This window comes from Castor canadensis, chromosome 1 (genome assembly GCF_047511655.1).
Source record: "Castor canadensis chromosome 1, mCasCan1.hap1v2, whole genome shotgun sequence".
Classification (NCBI taxonomy): Eukaryota; Metazoa; Chordata; class Mammalia; order Rodentia; family Castoridae; genus Castor; species Castor canadensis.
This window is the reverse complement of record NC_133386.1, coordinates 105,565,326-105,583,909: the sequence shown is the minus strand read 5'-3', so window position 1 is coordinate 105,583,909 and position 18,584 is coordinate 105,565,326. Positions and strand designations below refer to the sequence as shown.

At 43.8% G+C, this 18,584-nt stretch overlaps 1 protein-coding gene and 1 long non-coding RNA gene across 2 annotated transcripts in view; both read left to right on the top strand.

Moving 5' to 3' along the window:
• The window catches only part of LOC141422399 (complex I assembly factor ACAD9, mitochondrial-like), a 30,257-nt gene extending 25,775 nt beyond the window's left edge, over positions 1–4,482 (top strand). The window contains 6 exon segments of the mRNA XM_074069571.1: positions 923–1,002; positions 1,505–1,631; positions 1,833–1,910; positions 2,381–2,509; positions 3,252–3,324; positions 4,052–4,482. Of these exon segments, the coding sequence (XP_073925672.1) occupies positions 923–1,002; positions 1,505–1,631; positions 1,833–1,910; positions 2,381–2,509; positions 3,252–3,324; positions 4,052–4,152 (588 nt within the window). The 3' untranslated portion in view covers positions 4,153–4,482.
• Positions 4,483–17,033: 12,551 nt separating this feature from the next.
• Positions 17,034–17,996, top strand: LOC141424979 (uncharacterized). Its single transcript, XR_012449972.1, has 3 exons — positions 17,034–17,090; positions 17,399–17,511; positions 17,662–17,996. It is a non-coding gene; the product is annotated as an uncharacterized lncRNA (long non-coding RNA).
• The last annotated feature ends 588 nt before the right edge of the window (positions 17,997–18,584 follow it).

The window sequence follows — 18,584 nt, the reverse complement described above, 5'->3', positions numbered from 1 at the left end:
GCCCAACATGCCAGTCAGCATTTCTTCTCCCTTAGCTCAGTCATTCAGTCCAAGGCCTGCCTAAAGGCAGAAAGGGACATAGTGTGGCTGATGATACAGTGTGTCTCAGCCTTTCTGGCTGAGGCTGCCTCTCCAAAGGCCCGTCTCTCAGCCTGGGAGGCCTGGGTTCCTCTATGACTGGGTGGAGTGGTCAGCTGGGGTTAAAAAACCCTCAAGGCTATAATTCTTAAAAGGATGCGAAGTCTCTGAGGTGAGGCAGGTACCTCTGTAGACTCTTAGACTCTGCAGCTTAGAGCTGGGCAATATTGTGGAAGCCTCTGCGCCCAACTTCCCTTCCCATGGGAGCCCCCTCTATAGTGCCAGCCCAGCTGCAGGGCAGTACTGGACATGAAGCCTGGGTCATGGCCATTCAGCTCCCTGGCACCCACAGCACTATTGTGTGTACTAGGCAGAAGCGTAGCATCCTCACAAGGAACAGACAGAATCAGGTGGGGAGGAGCAGCATGTGGCAATCCCGACACACACCTTCAGTATTGTGCATGTACTGAGGAGTTCCCAGCTTCTATTGCTCAACCATTGGTGGCTTCCCTAAGGAATCTGGCCACAGTTGCTGTGCTCTGAGCATCAGTGGCCCTCACCACCCAGGGAAAACTGGTGTTTGTTTTAATGAGGATTCTGGGGCTTAGAAGAGTGATCCATGTGAAGCTGGCCATGAGAGATAGAAGGTCCTAGTCAGAAGCCATGCATCTGGTCAGGTCCCCAACCCATAACTGTGTATTCCCTGACACCTGGTCATAGCCCTGCTCCCTGTGCTTCTAAAGTGTCAGCCATTTGGGCAGAGTGTGGTGGCTCAGCCTGCCCAGTCACAGACAGTATTGCTGGGGCTGCCTATTGATGTTGACCTCCACATTGCTGGCCGCAGGGAACCAATGAGATTCTCCGGATGTTCATTGCCTTGATGGGCCTACAGCATGCCGGCTGCATCCTGACTTCAAGATTCAAGTACGTACTATTCCCATGGTCTGCTCCTTAGGCCTGCCTGCCCAGCAGAGGCCAGAGGACAGGGCTGCTCCATCCTAGGACAGTATAGGACAGTGGGGGAACAGTGCAGCCTCACATACAGGCTCCCTCCAGAGCTGGCAGGAGGGAGGAGGAGCAGCAGCAACATTGGCTGTTCCCTCACCTGGAGATTACAGGAAGGGCCAGCTGCCCAGGGAGCCCTTTCACTCCCTCCAGCCACACTTGAACTTCATCTTCCCCTTCCTTTGATGGCTCCCAGCTCCCACAGTGGGGGTGGCTGGTGTTTGCAGACTCTTACCAACAGCCAGCCACTGGCCACATAACCATCTGCTCCCTAATAAGCTGTAAGCACCCCTTCCACCCCCCCACCCTCCTTCTAGGAGCCCAAATGCCAGGCTGAGGGAGGGCATAGAGCTCCAGGGGTCCATGGACAACTGCAGCCAGCCATTTGGCCTCAAGTCACAAGACTCTGGACTTCCTGCAGTGAACTTAAACAAGGCAATGTGACCGTAGTCATGGAGACCATTGGCCGGAAGCTTCGGGACTCTCTGGGCTGATCCATTGATCTGGGTCTGACAGGCAATCTTGGAGTTGTACACCCCAGTCTTGGGGTAAGTAGGCTCAACAAGTGTACTCTGGGTGCCCTCCTGCATGATAGTCCCATTCCAGAGGGAAAAGACTAGAGGTATAGGCTCCTCCAGGAAAGTTGGGGAGGCACCTGGATGCCCTGGGCTGAGGCTGTCAAGTGGGACAGGATGGGCAGGCATGGTGGGGAAAGAGTGCTGAGCCCAGTTTGTCTTTTGCCGTAATAGGATAGTGCCAACAAGCTCGAGGAGAATGTGTATTACTTTGGCTGGACAGTTGAGACATTGCTGCTCCACTTTGGAAAGGTAAGTGGGCTCTGCCAAGCCTGGGGCACAGCCTACATGGCCAGCAGTCATGAGATTATTTTGTGCTGTGCCCCACCTAGAAGTCTTGATTGCCATGGGTCTGGGACATTCTGCCGGATGCATTTTCTGCAGTGTTCTCCTGGGCACTTTCTGGTGAAGAGAGGCTCCCTGGAGTGCAGGAAGAGGCTACACATGTGAGGCCTAATCCAGGACATTAATCTGTGAGGCACTTGCTGCTAAAGGTGACATTTCACATAATAAATGCAGGCCTCTGGTCTTACCTTAACACCTGTCCAAGAATAGAGAAGGGAAAACAAAAGGCAGCTGAGAACCAGCCTCCCATAACCTGAAGGAAAAGGCATCACTGGCCTACATTACCCAGGAGCAAAGGGAGACAGGGATGGTTTGAGAGAGATCATGGAGCTGGTTGGGCTATGTAGGAAGTCTTCACTCTGGGCCTCTGTCTTCAGACCATTGTGGATGAACAGCTGGTGCTGAAGCGGGTGGCCAACATCCTCATCAACCTGTATGGTATGATGGCCGTGCTGTCACAGGCCAGCCGCTCTATACTCATTGGACTTCGGAACCATGACCATGAGGTGAGTTGCATCCAGCCCCACACAGGAATCAGTCACAGAGACAGTAGCTTACTGTTGGATAGACCAAGTTTGGATCAAGGAAGGAATAACCTGAGGCTGTGAATACTGAGCCAAGCCTTTCATCATGTTGCACTTTAATGAAGCTAGTGACTAGGCAAGTGGGGAGTTGGGTGATGTGGCCCAGTCAGGGAGCCACGGGAGAGAGGGGCTGAATAAGCCAGGGGGTAGTCACTGACAGTGAGTGAATACTGAGGATGCACAGAGGTGCTGCCCAAGAGGCTGGATAGGTTTGCTGGGCTGTGGGTAGGTCCATGCTGCTCAGAAGACTGGGCTAGTACCTCTGTTCTCCTACCTGAGAGAAGAGAAAGGGATGAGTGACAGGGGTCCACAAACCATTGCCTGTACCCAATCTACCTGCCCTGTACATTCTTCCCCTGGTAGGAGGCAGACACAGTTACTAGTACCTACATGCATCATTACAGAGGAGCCCACACATATTAGGATTGTGACATTCAATATACAGAGGAGGAAAGTCAGTCTTAAGAGATGCTGAGAACAAGCTTGCTCTTGGGGACGGAGGGAGTTTGAGTTAGGGCTGGAATTAGAGCCCAAGACTGTGACTTCTGAGCCAGGCCTTTTGATCTCAGCCACCCTGCCCAGTTAAACCAGCTGGGTTCCTTGGAGTTTAGAGGTCAACTCCAGAGCTCTCAGCAGCCATCCTTTCTGACTTCTATTCTGGCAGGTTCTGTTGGCCAACATGTTCTGTGTAGAAGCTTATTTCCAGAATCTCTTCAGCCTGTCACAGCTGGACAAGTGTAAGTGGGTTGGTTTGCAGGAGGCAAGAGGTCCCAAGTCCAGGCATTTGTTGATGGAGACCTGTTTCTAGACCTTGTTTGCTTTCAGAGCCTGCTGGCTCACAACCTTCTGCCTGAAGAGAGGGCCTACATAGGAGCACACACTAAGTAGAGCATGCCTCTGCAGATGACATGCCTTTAGATGGCCCCCTGTATAGGCACTGCTAGTGTCTGCCAGTGTGTCTGGTCATATCCTTGTTACCTACCCAGGAAAGGTCCCAGAGGAAGGGAACAGACATTATACCTGATTCCAGAGACAGGATTTTTACCTGCCCCTTGAACTCAAATCACATGCCTTGGCCCTGGAAAATATGGGACTTTGCATCTGCCTTTCAGTTTGCCTGGAATTCTCTTCCTTTTCCATAGCTATTTGGCCATATCTTGGAACTTGTAGGTCAGGATCTTCTCTGACCCTGACAATCCTGGCATCCTGCAGAGCTCAGCCCAGTTGCCAAGTGATGAAATGGTTTCTTCTTTAGGGAGGCTGTTTATGGATCAGGACCTTCTCCTTACGCCTAAACCCTGGGGTTTTAGAGAATCAGACAAGCCCTTTGTTATTTAGGATGAGGCCACTCTCCTGTTCTCTCCCTGTAGCCCAAAATCATTCCTGGGGGTTTGGAGGAGAAGGTCCAGCTTTGTGTTGTCACAGTGCAGTAACATCACTCACTCCCTCTCTTTTCCCTCCCAGATGCTCCAGAGAACCAGGATGAGCAGATTAAGAAAGTGTCCCAGCAGATCCTCGAGAAGCGAACCTACATATGTGCTCACCCTCTGGACAGGACATCCTGAGGCAGGGGCCATATTCCTGTACCACATATCCCAAGCTACAACCAACCCAAGACAGCCTCTTTAGAAGATGGAGACCTTGGGTTATGCAAGTGGATCATTTGTCCCCTGTGTGCAGCTGAAGGCCTTTCTCCATCTCCTAAGAAGCTTCAGCTAGGTTTGGACCTGCCCCTGTATCTAATGAGATCATAGCTTCTAAAAAAATGTAGAAAGAGAATGGAATAGCTGGCACTTGGCACTTGAAGCTATGCTGGTGGTTTAGAAGGTACCACAGTGGAAACTGGGGTTTATGCTGCCACCTTGGTGGCATGAGGTTTACAGGAACTGTTTGGGGCACGGACAACCATTTCTAGTAGACTATACATTCAAGAAATAGCTGGACACTGTGTCCATGTCTCTCATTGAAACTAGGAGTAAAATGCACTTACAGCCTGTGTTAGGAACCATTTAACAAAAAAAGAAAAAGTCATAATTTGTCCTTTCTAGCCTTGCTATGCTGTTCATGTTATTCCTCAGAACCAGCCTTTAGTGGATATTGGCATGACACTGAGGAACCCTTTGATATGACTGGTATTTTTTTCAGTAGTAAGGTTTGGACTCCAAGCCTTGTGCTTGCTGAGCAAGCACTCTGCCACTTGAGCCATACCTCCATCACTATGGCATCTGGTCTCCCTTGTTTTCACTCTGTGAAGAGAGTCTAAACGCCAAGAGGCAGTGCCTAATTCCATGATCAGTGTTCACAAAGGCTCATGACTTAGCCCTACCTTCAGTCCTTCTCGGGTAATAGGCAAACTGCATTGCCTGGAGTATAACAGTGTATGCTTATTCCCACGTGTCACTTTTTGTTTCTCTGCAAGGATTGGCTCCATCTTAAAGAGAGGGTGAGAGGATGTTTTTAGGTGGGACTAACAGTCCTTGTATTTCACCAGGCTCCTGTCTACCATTGCTTGCAAGATCTCTGCCAGGGTTTTGGTAACTAGTCTTACAAAGGCAAAACTTTACAAATATGGTGCTTTGGAAATAACTTTCTAGTGAAATCCAAAGTTGTTACTTTACTGGCTAGTAATTGATGGCACAGGCACTTTATACAATGTGGAGTGGATGCCTATGCAGAGTGCCAGGGACAGGAGGCTGCACAGAGATCCCTTCATTGGGAAAGCTTATTACTGGTGGCACACAGGCATTTCAGCAGCAGGTTTTCTAGTCCACCATCTGGGTTTCAGAGCCCTCACCCTCAGTTCTCTCCTACTGATTCTAGTTTTTTGTCTTTTTTTTTTTTTTACATTGGTGGTACTGAGGTTTGAACTTAGGACCTTGCATTTGCCAGGCATCACCTGACTCATGATCCCAGCCCTTTTTGCTTCAGGTATTTTTTGAAAAGGGTCTCACATGTATACCCAAGCCAACATGGAGCACAGCATCTTATTTATGCTTCCTGCATAGCTGGGATGATAGTCGCATACCACCATACCCAGTTTTCCTTGGTTGAGGTGGAGTCTTGTGAATTTTTTGCCTGGGGTAGCCTCAAACTCTGATCCTCCCAAACTCTGCCTCCCAAGTAACTGGGAGCCACCACACCTGGCCCTCTAGTTTTTCTTAAACATGAGCAGGGCAAGGGAAAACCCCAGCCTGTATTTATTACACATTTTCACCAACAAAGTAGCCAGGCAACTTGAGCTGGGAAGATTGGTAGCTTTCAGCTATCAGCTAACACCTCCTCCAGAACCACCACTCAGCCTGGGATAGGCCAGGAGATTGGATCTCTTCCTTTGGAGTCTCAGAAGGCCCAGGTCCTGTCTGGGAGGGAAGGAACAACTTCCAGGAATACAGAGAAAGTGACATTCTAGCAAACATGTTACATTTCCTCCTGTTTCATGGAGCTGTTCCCATGTTACCAGCTGTCCTCAGGAGTCAGGAGAGAGAAGAATCTCCCTTGTTTATTGCATCTAGATTTCTGGGAAAGTTTTTCTGGCAAACCTTGTTGCTAAAGAAACTCTTGTCTCCCCCAGAACAAAGTTTCTGGCTATGTTAACCAACAAATGTGGGTTCCATACCAACCTGTACATGATCTTGAAGTCAGTCTTCATAAATGGGGATAAAGAGGAAAACAGAAAGACTTGGGGGTATTAGTGTAGCAAGACCCATGCTTCCGGTCTCCCTCCCCCTAGAAGGCCTACATATGGCCCCAGGCCTCTGCCCTGAGCTTGTCAGGATTCAGAGACCAGTCATGGCTAACAGCATTGAAGCACCAGAAGCCCTTAAACCTACCTTCCAACTCTCCCTTGTTTATAGCTGAGAAACCGGGCTCAGAGCAGGAAAGGGATTTGCTCAAAATTACGAAACTAGCATGACACATGGCACTAAAACCCAGGCCTCCTGTGTTCCAGTCCATTTTAACAGACCAATTCTGAATCCTGATTTCCTAGCCTAGAAATTTTGGATGCATTCTAAAACCAAGCAGACAGTGCTAAAGATGCAAAGATGCAGAGCTCTGCCTGCCAATACATCAGGAGACTTAGCTCAGAAAGCTGTTGTCTTACCTGTCACAGCCTTTGGAGCTGCAGGAGGGACCAGCTCAAAGAAAGGTGGTGGCTTCTTGTACAAATCAAAATCCAGGTGACGCCAGTCCCAGCTCCACCTCTCTCGATCCAACACAGGTTTCAGCACATTGGCAAACAGTGCATTTTCCTTCCACTCCTAAATTAGAGGAGCAAGTAAGTTAGGAGGAAAAAGGTTTGTAAGGACCCTCCACTTGAGGCCCTCCTCCTCCCTGTGGACCTCATTCAGCCCTCCAATGGCTGGCAGTCTGAGATCCTGATGTTGGTTTTCAATGTTGCTGTGAAGACCCGATACTTGGAACCCATTGGCTGTGATCCAGGCCTGATGGGACTTCTTCTGGGCTTTCTTCTCCTCTTCCTTTGAATCCTGGGGCTCCACCATGGCTGAGAGATAATTCTGTGAGTATGTGAATCTCTTTCCTGGCTCCTAGAAATGAGGGCAAATAGATCTAGAGAACATTTGGGAATAGTCTTGGATAGGGTTTAGTGGGCATCAGGATACCAAGAACGTGTCAGAAACAGCTGGAGGCATAATGATAGCTCCTGACATTGTAAGTAGCACATTCAGATTAACTGAACTATATGGCAACCCTGTGAAGGTCACATTATTACCCCCTCTGACAAGTTTTCTACATGTAATGGGTGCTGAAAACACCAAGGTTTTGTGTTCGGGGTGACAGCTGCCTTTCATAAGCAGCAACAACAGAGTTGTTTTCAGTCATGTGTATCTGAGCATATGTTAAAGGTCTTTGGCTCACCCCTGAACATATATGGAGGATTCACATTTAGTGTAGAACAAGACTTCTTTCTTAGCACCTGATCCCTTGTCTACTGTCCCTAGTTGATAGGCTTTCATCTGCTCCCCAGATGTCCCCTGCTGACCTGTGGTCAGAGAGGAAAGATTAGCCAACTGTCATTATCCTGTTTGGACCTGTCACTCACCTTGGCCATCTCTTGATACATCTCCTTCTTGGCAAGCTCTGTGGAATTCAGGGCCTGAATACTATAGTTGTAGACAGCCTTGTTGAGAGGGGGTAAAATTCTAATCACATTCACCATGGACTTACGAGGCTTCTTGATGACCTGATAGGCTTCTGTGATATTTTTCTGAAGAAAGAAACATCAGTCATTACCCACATCAGCCCCTCACCAGAAGCTGCTAAGCTTGTGTGCCATGAGACAGACTCTGGCACCAAGCTGTGGTATAGGTATTGACTAAAGATTCCTCAATACTGTTGCTGTGTTTCCATCATGGAACCTTGACCAGTAGCCATTTAGTCCAACATGTCACTATCCAAAATGGAATTCAGAGGACCAGAAATTGCCCAAGGTCACTGTAACTGGAACACATCACATAGCCACTGTTTTTCCATCCAGTTTGTAATAGTGAGACAGGTTCCAATGGTCGGAAGTAAGAGAGGCTTTCGTGGTGTGGAGGGGAACACTGTAACTTAAAGCAGCAAGGATTGCCATCCCTGGCCATGGCTAGGTCTGGGTACTGAGTATGTAGGGAGTCTGGTCCTCTTTCTCTCCAACAGAGAAAAGTAGGAAACAAGGATTATTCCCTCATCAGAGAAAATGCTGAAGAAATAAGATGGCCTGTGGACTTCCTTTGTGAATAAAAATAAAAATGAGCTGGGTATGGTGGCTCACACATGTAATCCTAGTACTTGAGAGGCTGAGGCAGGATGATTGAGTTTGAAGCCAGCCTGGACTACATAGTAAAACCCTGCTTCAAAAAACCAAGGGCTGCAGTTGTAGCTCAGTGGTAGAGCACTTACCTAGCAGTCACAAGGCTCTGGATTCGATCCCAATACTGTATACACAAGGTGGGGGAAGGTCCCAAAACAGAAGAGTTGACAATCCAAACTGTCACCATGTAGTATAGTCATTTGCCTACAAACCTTAGGCAAAATAACCATCTTTTGCTTTAAAAGAAGCAAGTGGGGTTTTTGTTATTTGGGGGTGAGGGTTTTATGGGATTTGGGGGGGCTGTTAGCTGAAGATGGTGACCTTAATATAAACCCCATTGACATGGCTTTGGAATCTTTGAGGAGTACTGCACAGTAATCAGAAGAATTTCACTAATCTGAATTATTTGGCCTTGTCATGACAAGAAGTACAAGTGCTCTGCTCCTTCCAAACCCTAGAGATGGTGGATTACAACCAGGGAGACATCCATCCATGCTATTTCTTACAGTTTAAAGTCAAAGATCTGACTAGAGTTATTTGGTGGAAGAAAAGCAAGAAGTGGTCAACACATGTTCTGGGTACCTGAGATTCTCTGCCTAGAGGCTGAAACCTGCAGGGGAATTTAGACTCATTGCCACAGTACCTAGATGCCTGGGAAGTACATAGGTATAAAAGAAAGGACACAAAATGAACAAGTGAAGCCAAGTTATTGAAAGAGATGAGCTAAGAATTTAACAATTTAAGAATTACAGGCATCATTCTTAAAAGATGCCTGTAAAAGGCCTGGGGGTGGATCAATTAGTAGAGTGCCTGCAAGCATGAAATCCCAAGTTCAAACTCCAGTACTGCCAAAAAATAAATGCATGTAACAATATTCACAATATGAAACAAGTAAAACAAATACTGCATATAAAACATCTGAAATTAGCAAATGGGGTGTACTGCAGAAGTGATACAGCTGCAGAATGGACTAATGGGAAATCAGTTTGTGATGTGTTCCCAAAAAGCAGCTGTGGATAGAAGACAAAACTTTTTTTCCCTTTATTATTCATGTGTGCATATAAGCTTGGGTCATTTCTTCCCCCTGCACCCACCCCCTCCCTTAGCACCCACTCTGCCCCTCCCTCTCCCCCCCACCCCCTCAATACCCAGCAGAAACTATTTTGCCCTTATTTCTAATTTTGTTGTAGAGAGAGTATAAGCAATAATAGGAAGGAACAAGGGTTTTTTCTGGTTGAGATAAGGATAGCTATACAGGGCATTGACTCACATTGATTTCCTGTGTGTGTGTGTTACCTTCTAGGTTAATTCTTTTTGATCTCACCTTTTCTCTAGTTCCTGGTCCCCTTTTCCTATTGGCCTCAGTTGCTTTTAAGGTATTTGCTTTAGTTTCTCTGTGTTAAGGCAACAAATGCTAGCTAATTTTTTAGGTGTCTTACCTATCCTCACCCCTCCCTTGAGCACTTTTATCATGTGCTCAAAGTCCAATCCCCTTGTTGTGTTTGCCCTTGATCTAATGTCCACATATGAGGGAAAACATACGATTTTTGATCTTTTGGGCCAGGCTAACCTCACTCAGAATGATGTTCTCCAATTCCATCCATTTACCAGTGAATGATAACATTTTGTTCTTCTTCATGGCTGCATGAAATTCCATTGTGTATAGATACCACATTTTCTTAATCCATTCGTCAGTGGTGGGGCATCTTGGCTGTTTCCATAACTTGGCTATTGTGAATACTGCCGCAATAAACATGGGTGTGCAGGTACCTCTGGAGTAACCTGTGTCACAGTCTTTTGTGTATATCCCCAAGAGTGGTATTGCTGGATCAAATGGTAGGTCGATGTCCAGCTTTTTAAGTAGCCTCCAAAGTTTTTCCAGAGTGGTTGTACTAGTCTACATTCCCACCAACAGTGTAAGAGGGTTCCTTTTTCCCCGCATCCTTGCCAACATCTGTTGGTGGTGGTGTTGCTAATGATGGCTATTCTAACAGGGGTGAGGTGGAATCTTAGCGTGGTTTTAATTTGCATTTCCTTTATTGCTAGAGATGGTGAGCATTTTTTCATGTGTTTTTTGACCATTTGAATTTCTTCTTTTGAGAAAGTTCTGTTTAGTTCACTTGCCCATTTCTTTATTGGTTCATTAGTTTTGGGAGAATTTAGTTTTTTAAGTTCCCTATCTATTCTGGTTATCAGTCCTTTGCCTGATGTATAGTTGGCAAATATTTTCTCCAACTCTGTGGGTGTTCTCTTCAGTTTAGAGACCATTTCTTTTGATGAACAGAAGCTTTTTAGCTTTATGAAGTCCCATTTATCTATGCTACCTCTTAGTTGCTGTGCTGCTGGGGTTTTGTTGAGAAAGTTCTTACCTATACCTACTAACTCCAGAGTATTTCCTACTCTTTCCTGTGTCAACTTTAGAGTTTGTGGTCTGATATTAAGATCCTTGATCCATTTTGAGTTAATATTGGTATAGGGTGATATACATGGATCTAGTTTCAGTTTTTTGTAGAAGACAAAACTTAACCTGGATACAGAAGATGGAAAAACAGACTAAATCATGGAAATCCCAAGTGTGAGTACACTATTACTAGTGATAGTTAAGAAAACAAACAAATTTTCCAAACTTCCACAAAGAATCAGACTAATATCACATTCAGCATCAGCACTACTATAAACAAAATAAAAATTTCAACCTAGAATTCCAGGTCTAGGTAAACTGTTCATTTAGTTGTGGGAACATACACTCAGGCTTACAAGACTTGGAGGTTTTACACAAAGACCTTCTTGGAAGAAAATTCAAAATGAGGAAAATCCAGAAGGATTCAAGTTAGCAAGCAATGGTGTCCAATATCCTAGGACAGTTTTCCTATATGAAAAGGTAAAGTTTCATAACAGCCTAAAACTGGAATTCTAGAGACTATAAAAGAGTGGTGGTATGTGAAGTATGAGAGATGTACTGTTTGCCTTGTAAAGGGAGCTAATATAAATTGTGAGCAACAATTTGATAGGAATATATATAAATGAATCTAGTCTTCAGGATAATCATCTTAGAACACAAAATAGAATGTATAACTTCTAAATGAACAGAAGAAAACATCTCTTCACAAAACACTGGAAAGAAATGTTTAAAAGAAAATTAGGTGGCAAAACAATGTCTAATCTAACAACATTTACCATAAATGTGTTTTAAGCTTGCCAGTTAACTAATCTCAGATTGGTTTTTTAAACCTTACAATATACTGTCTTCAAAACTGCTTTAGACAATGTACCTTTAAAATTAAAAGAGATATATAATACACACTAGGCAAAAAGACACCAGAAAGCAAAGACAAAAATCTAGAGTGGCAGATATTCTGACAAAATGATTCAAAATAAGCCTATCAAAAGGAGGGAAAGGCTATTATATAGTGAGAGCAAAAATATACAACTTGTGAACATATGTGCACCTGCCATAGTCTTAAAATACACTAAACCACAGCAACATCTCTGTGAGGAGATGCATACACTTGACATCACTGGAGAGCAATCAAAGCACCTGGGGTCAGCAAGGCCAAGAATCTGGAGACACAGAAGTACATGAAGTCTGTTTTTGTTGTTGTTGTTTTTTGTGGTACTGGGGTTTGAACTCACGAATGCTAGGCAGGAACTCTATGGCTTAAGCCACCCCCATCCCCTAGAGAGAAAGTTTTTCTCTCAAGGCATTTGCTAATTCCTAAGTTACCCCTGAATGAGGCAGATAAAAACCCAAACAAAATAAAGTAGTTAAGTGAACCAAAAGCTAAGCAGATATTTTTTAAAGTGTCACAGTCTAAAAACAGAAAATTTAAAGTGTGTCAAGGAGAAGGATCCTAAGGGCCAGAGGCTTTTGGTTCAGAACTAGAAAGTCTATGCATTAGGAGTAAGGGCAGTCTAGAAAAACGCCTCAACCTGAGTAAGGGTATTTGTTCTCTGCTTGGCTGCTAAAAGCTCTCCAGCATTAGGCAGGCACAGTGGCTCAAGCCTGTAATCACAGCTGTGGGGGTGAAGGAAATCAGGAGGATCACAGTTTAAGACTAGCTGAGGCCAAAAGTTCACAAGACCCCATCTCAATCCATGGCAGGGTGCAGTGGTACGTGCTTGTCCTCAGCTATGCAGGGAAGCACAAATAGGATTGTGGTCCAGGCATAAAGTGAGACTCTATTAAAAATAACCAATGGAAAAAAAAACCCTGGGACTGTAGCTCAAGTAGTAGAGCAACTGCTTAGCAAGCATAAGGCCCTGAGTTCAAATCCCAGTACTGGAAGAAAAAGAAAGTCCTCTGGCATTAGACATCAAGGACCTCTACAACTCTGACAACACTACTTATACAGTTAATCAAGAAAATAAGTGAAGCCAGGTGTGCACACCTGTAACCCAAGCACTCAGAAGGCTGAGGCAGGAAGATCACAGCCTGGGCTGGGTAGTGAGACACTGCCAAGAAAGAAGGAGAAGAGAGAGAAAAGAAATTGAATGGAAATCAGAATTGAAAAAGTTACAACTCACTGGATGGTTTTAGTAGCAGACTACATATGGCACATTATTCAGTCAGAAGATAAATTGGTTGAAGATACTCAGATTGAAGAAAAAGAAGAAGAAAGGCTGGAAAATAAGTGTGAGATGTGCAAAACTACCTGTCACTGAATCCCATAACAGGGAGAATATGACTAGAAGTAATATCAGAAGATAAACACTGTTCTAGAATATTTTCAACTTAAAGGGTATCAAACCAAAGGTTCAACAACTTGTATAAACCCATACATAGCAGGATAAATCCAAAGAAAAACACCCCTATATTGGTGTTTTTCTGAAACCAAATAAATGAGAAAAAATTAAAGCAACCAGAGGGAAGCATGTTATCTTCAAAAGAACAGCTGGAACAATGGAAGCCAAAAGACATGGGATGAAAAGAAAACTGGAATTCTAAGTAATAAAAAATTCTAGCTAGAGAAAAATGTAAATTGATATTCATGAATATTAAGTACTTCTCATCAAAGTGCAGCTCTAAAACAAAAGTCAAGCCACAGCCTGGGAAAAGATATTTGTAATACATTGGACAACTCTGTCTAACTCTGACAAATACTAAGAAAACACTACTAATCAGTGAGAAAAACAAAGTTTCTCTTACATAGAGGGAAAATATAAATTTGAACAAACACTTCACAAGACGATTCCAAATAGCTGATAATAAGTAAAAAGGTGCTCAAATCATTACTCATCAGGGAAAGGCACAAACAAGAATGTAATACCAGACATTTCACCAGCATGGCTGATATTATAGACTAAAAAGTCCAAGTGTTTGCAAGTTGCAAGGAAAATGGGACTCCCATGTATTTACTTATAAGAGTGCAGAATAGTATAACCACTTCAGAAAGACAGCTAAAGTTAAAAGCTTAAACATATGCCTATCCTATGACCCAATAACTTTACTCCTAGGTACATGCCAAAGAGGAATGTACATGTGTGTGTGTGAAGAGGATCTGTACAAAAATGTTCATAGTGGTTTTATCCACAATAGTGCCACCCCCAAAAAAGCCACTTGGGTCAGTCTAAATATAAATCAGTAGAAAATGGATAAATTAACTGTGGTATACAATTGAAAACTCAGGAATAAATATATATACACTATCATGGAAAAACTTAAAATGTATGTGGAGCAAATGCCAGACAGGTATAAGAATACATGTGTATGGTAAAGAATTAAGCATAGTGGCTAACTGGTAAGGCACATAATGTTTTGGGGTAATGGAATATTTTATAACTGATTTCAATAATGTTTTCACATATACATAGATATGAACAAGGCTATACATTTGAGATTTGTGTACTTTACTATGTTTAATGTATACATATAAAAAGTATAATCTAAGAAAAAAAGGGTTACCAGAGCTATAAAGTAATCAAATCAAGATGAAATAGTCTGACATTATAAAACTAAAGAAGCACAAACTCATAGTCATATTTAGAGATTTTAACAGACTTGCCTTAGTAACTGATAGAAGAAAAAGATTTTCTTCTAAGATCACTAAGGCTATAAATGACTTGGAAAAATAGTCAAGTCAACATAACTGGCATAAATACAACATATCAGCAACTATAGAATACACATTTTTTTGAGTACACTGGAACATTTACCAAAGTTTCCAGGCTGGGTCATGAAGTAAATCTCAGCAAAAGGCAGGATATCAGTGAAATTAGGATAAAACTGAATAACCAAAGTATTTGGAAATTAAACAATACATTCATCATATAATCTGTATATCAAAGAAGAAATTTAAAATATAACTTAACAGGTAGCATAAAATATATATAAAGCTTGTGGGATGCACTTGATATTCATAGGGAGTCTATAGCTAGATTGTATATATTAAGATGAATTCCCAAAAAAATCAATTATCTAAACTTCCATCTGAAGTTAGAAAAAGAACTTCAAATTAAATCCAAAATAAGAGCAGAAATCAAGGAGATAGAAAGTACACAATATGGAAATCAAAAAAGCAATCTGTTAGTTCTTTGAAGGGAACAGTAATAAAGTCAGATGCAATCTCAATGAGGACCCCAACCACTCATACACATGCATAAATTACAACCTGACCTGCAGTATAATCATTGGGGGGAAGGGAGGCTATTTAAGGTTGCTGGAGCTAGGCATGGGTGGCTTATGCCTATAATCCTAGCTACTCAAGAAGCAGAGAGCAGAAGGATTACAGTAAGATTTCTGGCACCACTGATCATCTATATGGAAGAAATGAAATTAAATTCCCACCCTCATACAAAAATAAATCTCAGCTGAATTCAGAGTTGAAATATGATGAACAAATATTTAAAACTGTTAGAAGAAAACAGAATGGTTTTATGATCTTAGGGTAAAAAAATATTTCTGAAAAGCAGGAAAAATGTGATGAGAAAATACAAAAAAAATTACCAAGTTTTAAAATAACTTATACTGAAAGACACCATTGAGAGTGAGAAAACAAGTCAGAAACAAGAAGATACTTGCCACATATACAAATGCTATTCAGTTGGCATCAAGAATGTTTTAACATTTAAGTGATGTTTTAACATTACCTAAAAGTCAGGAAAAGCAATCAAAATCCTCAGGAAATGTATGAAAAGATATTTACCTTTATTGGTAAACAATACACATTAAAACCTCTGTGAGATACTGTTAGTAATAAGTTTAAGTCTGCCTATAATGCATTAGCATGGGAAGTAGGATGGCAGGATCTCTAATGCATAGTGGAGTAGTTTATGTTGGTTTATAATCATTTTGGAAAATAAGGGATTATCTAGACAAATGAAAGTGCCACTCAGCAATTCTAATCCTAAGTGTACATCCTAGGAAAAATAAAAAGTATTTTTTCAAATCCAAGTGCCACCAAAAAAACGTTTTTAGCAGAAGACTGTTAGCATATAGTTATATATTTAAGTAGCAAGAGATAAGAATATAAATGTAACCCAATAAGTAAATTATGATATATTCCTACAGCTACACATCTACATGATTGGATCTCATTAATACTGAGCAAAAATTCAAACTGGAAAGTACATGTGGTATCATTACATTTCAAATATAGGCAAATCTAGTGAGATGTTTATGAATATACACATATGCAATAAAACTATGGAGAAGTCAAGCGTGGTGGTACACACAGTAATCCCAGCACTCAGGAAGCTGAGGCAGGAGAATCTGGAGTTTAAGGCCAACCTTGCCTACAGAGTGAAACTCTGTCTCAAATTAAAAAAAAAAAGAAAAATAACTGGACAGGTGGAGAGTAAAGATGTCAGGGGAGGCTTCCTGCAGACAGATCATGGGCAGACAACTTCAAGTCACACCTTAGTTGTTTCTGTTTTCAAATCTTTTTGGCTGCCATGGGTGAGTAAGGGTCTCCTGGGCCATCCAGACCACATACCACCAATCATCTATGCCTCACAGCTTCTCTGTCTCCTATTTTCTCTCAGATTTTTCCATACAGGTCAGTTATTTTCTAAAAGACAATTTATGACATCCATGCCTTTAGGTAGCTTAAGCAAGAAGTTACACACACACATCTTAAAGTTTTCTAACTTGAACTCTGAACCCATGGTGAATGCTACATGCCTTAAAAGCTTTCCTTCTTACCTTCAGGAACTGCAGCCAAGGTGAGCCAGGACTGGGAGTGAATACTCTGGTGTGGCTTAGCCCCACATCCTGCTCAGCTGGCCCACCCATCCCACTGTCCCAGGCCAGAAGAGCAAACACAGGCCAGAGGCACCTACCTGCATCTGTCAACAGTGGTGGACAAATGAGGCAGGGGTTGGAACCCTGATGTGGATGGAGGGGAGAACACCCACCTGGATCAGCCTGGCTTTCTGGACTTTGTTTTTCAGCAGCATGGCATTACGCCACTGCAGGTACTTCTCCTGGTGAGTACGGATCTCCAAAGTGAGGATGGAAGCCCGGCTTTGGAAGTCTTCAACATAGAGAGAGGGCGGAGGTGATATGACTAGCAGTTTTGCATCTGTGAGATCCTCTTGTGAAATGGGCATCCCAAACTCTTGACTCAGGTCTTTGATCATAGCAGAGGAAGGCAGTAGTCCTCTTACAATCACCTCCTTGAGCCTGGTGCTATTGTAGCAGATGTCATAGACTCTGGAACAAAGACCGGCCACCCACTCAGTCTCACTTGCAAGGTAGGTATAACCACCCCCATTTTACAGTAGGAATGAAAACTCAGAGAGATGGACTAGCTGGCATCAGGTCACAGGATTCCATTCTATGAGCTGGCCTTCTTCCCACTTCATTGGAACTCCCAGAAATGAAGGGCTCTACTCTGAGTGCTTCCTTCATCAATCCACTCCCCACCGTGGAGAAACCCTGACATGCTGGACATCAGTAGGGTAGATCTCAGGATCCTCCCGTACTGGAGTGGGCCACATGCACACAGCCTTACTTCTGAGCTAAGCTCAAGGCCTCCATGATCATCTTGCCTCCCCACCAGGACCCCCGTCTCCAGGCCTAGTCTGCAGTGGGCCTTTGGTCCACAATGCTGCTGACCAAAAGACATGTCCTGAAACTGCTGTGTGCTGCTCACTGTTTCCCAAGGCTGGCAAGGTGGGTGCCAAGGGTGGTGGACTCTGCCTCTCATTTGGCCTTTCTGAACTGCTTCCTTAACTAGCAGAGAGGAATAAAGCTATTGTGGATGTAGCTACCAAATGCAGAATGCACTTAATAAACAGCAGCTTTCTTTCCTTTCCCTAATAGAACCCTAGCTGTTTTCCATCATGAACCGGGCAGGACAGCATCCAGCCTCTCCAGCTGATGACAGTCAAGTCTCAGGATGTCCAGTGTCTCAGCACCTCCACATGCCCCTCCCTGACTGAGAGCTTCATTACTCCTCTACACCTGGACCAGAGATAGTGGTGAGGGTAAGGAATAAATGAAAAGCCTTCTCAGTAATGGAGCTCTTTCTCCATTACTCTCCATCCTGAAGTTCTGTTTCCTCAACTCCTTTATTCTCTTTCTCCTTTATTAATACATTTGACAAGCTATAGCTGAGGCCAGCAACCCAGATCTGCAGCTGGCTCTATAAAGAGGAAGATGGGAGTTGCACCCTGCGGGAACTGGCAAGAAATTCTCAGATGAACAAGCTGCTGGTTCCCCAGTGTCAGCCTTTTCTGCCCTCCCTAGGCTACTCCTACCCCCCCCCACCCCCCGCCAGGGACTGTACACAGACTTGCTACCCTTGCACCCCTTCCTTGTGTCCTCTGCACCTGAACTGTGGCTTCTGGAGAGGGGACTGGTTCCTCCAAGAGCCACCACTGGTCAGAAGCTGTTCCATAAAGAGGTGGTGAGACCCCAGGTCACCTGGGACAAAGGCACCACTTACAAGAAGAGCCAGACCTTTGTGCATTCACTTACTGAGGAGCGGAGAGGATGGGTGGCACTAAGCTTAGGGAGGAGACAGAGGCAAAGTATCAGCTCTGGAAGGGAAGCCATGTCTGCGGATGATGCAGAAACTCATGGTTTCCCCAGGAAAATGGATTTTAGCCAGCCCTTCTTCCTCAGGTGCTTCTAGGCTATTCTGAGGGGTAGCAAACATAGCAACATCACAGGCCACAAAACTGGTGGGTCCTTCTTCTGCCAGAACATCCTGGCATTGTCTTAGAAGAGCCTACACTGCTATC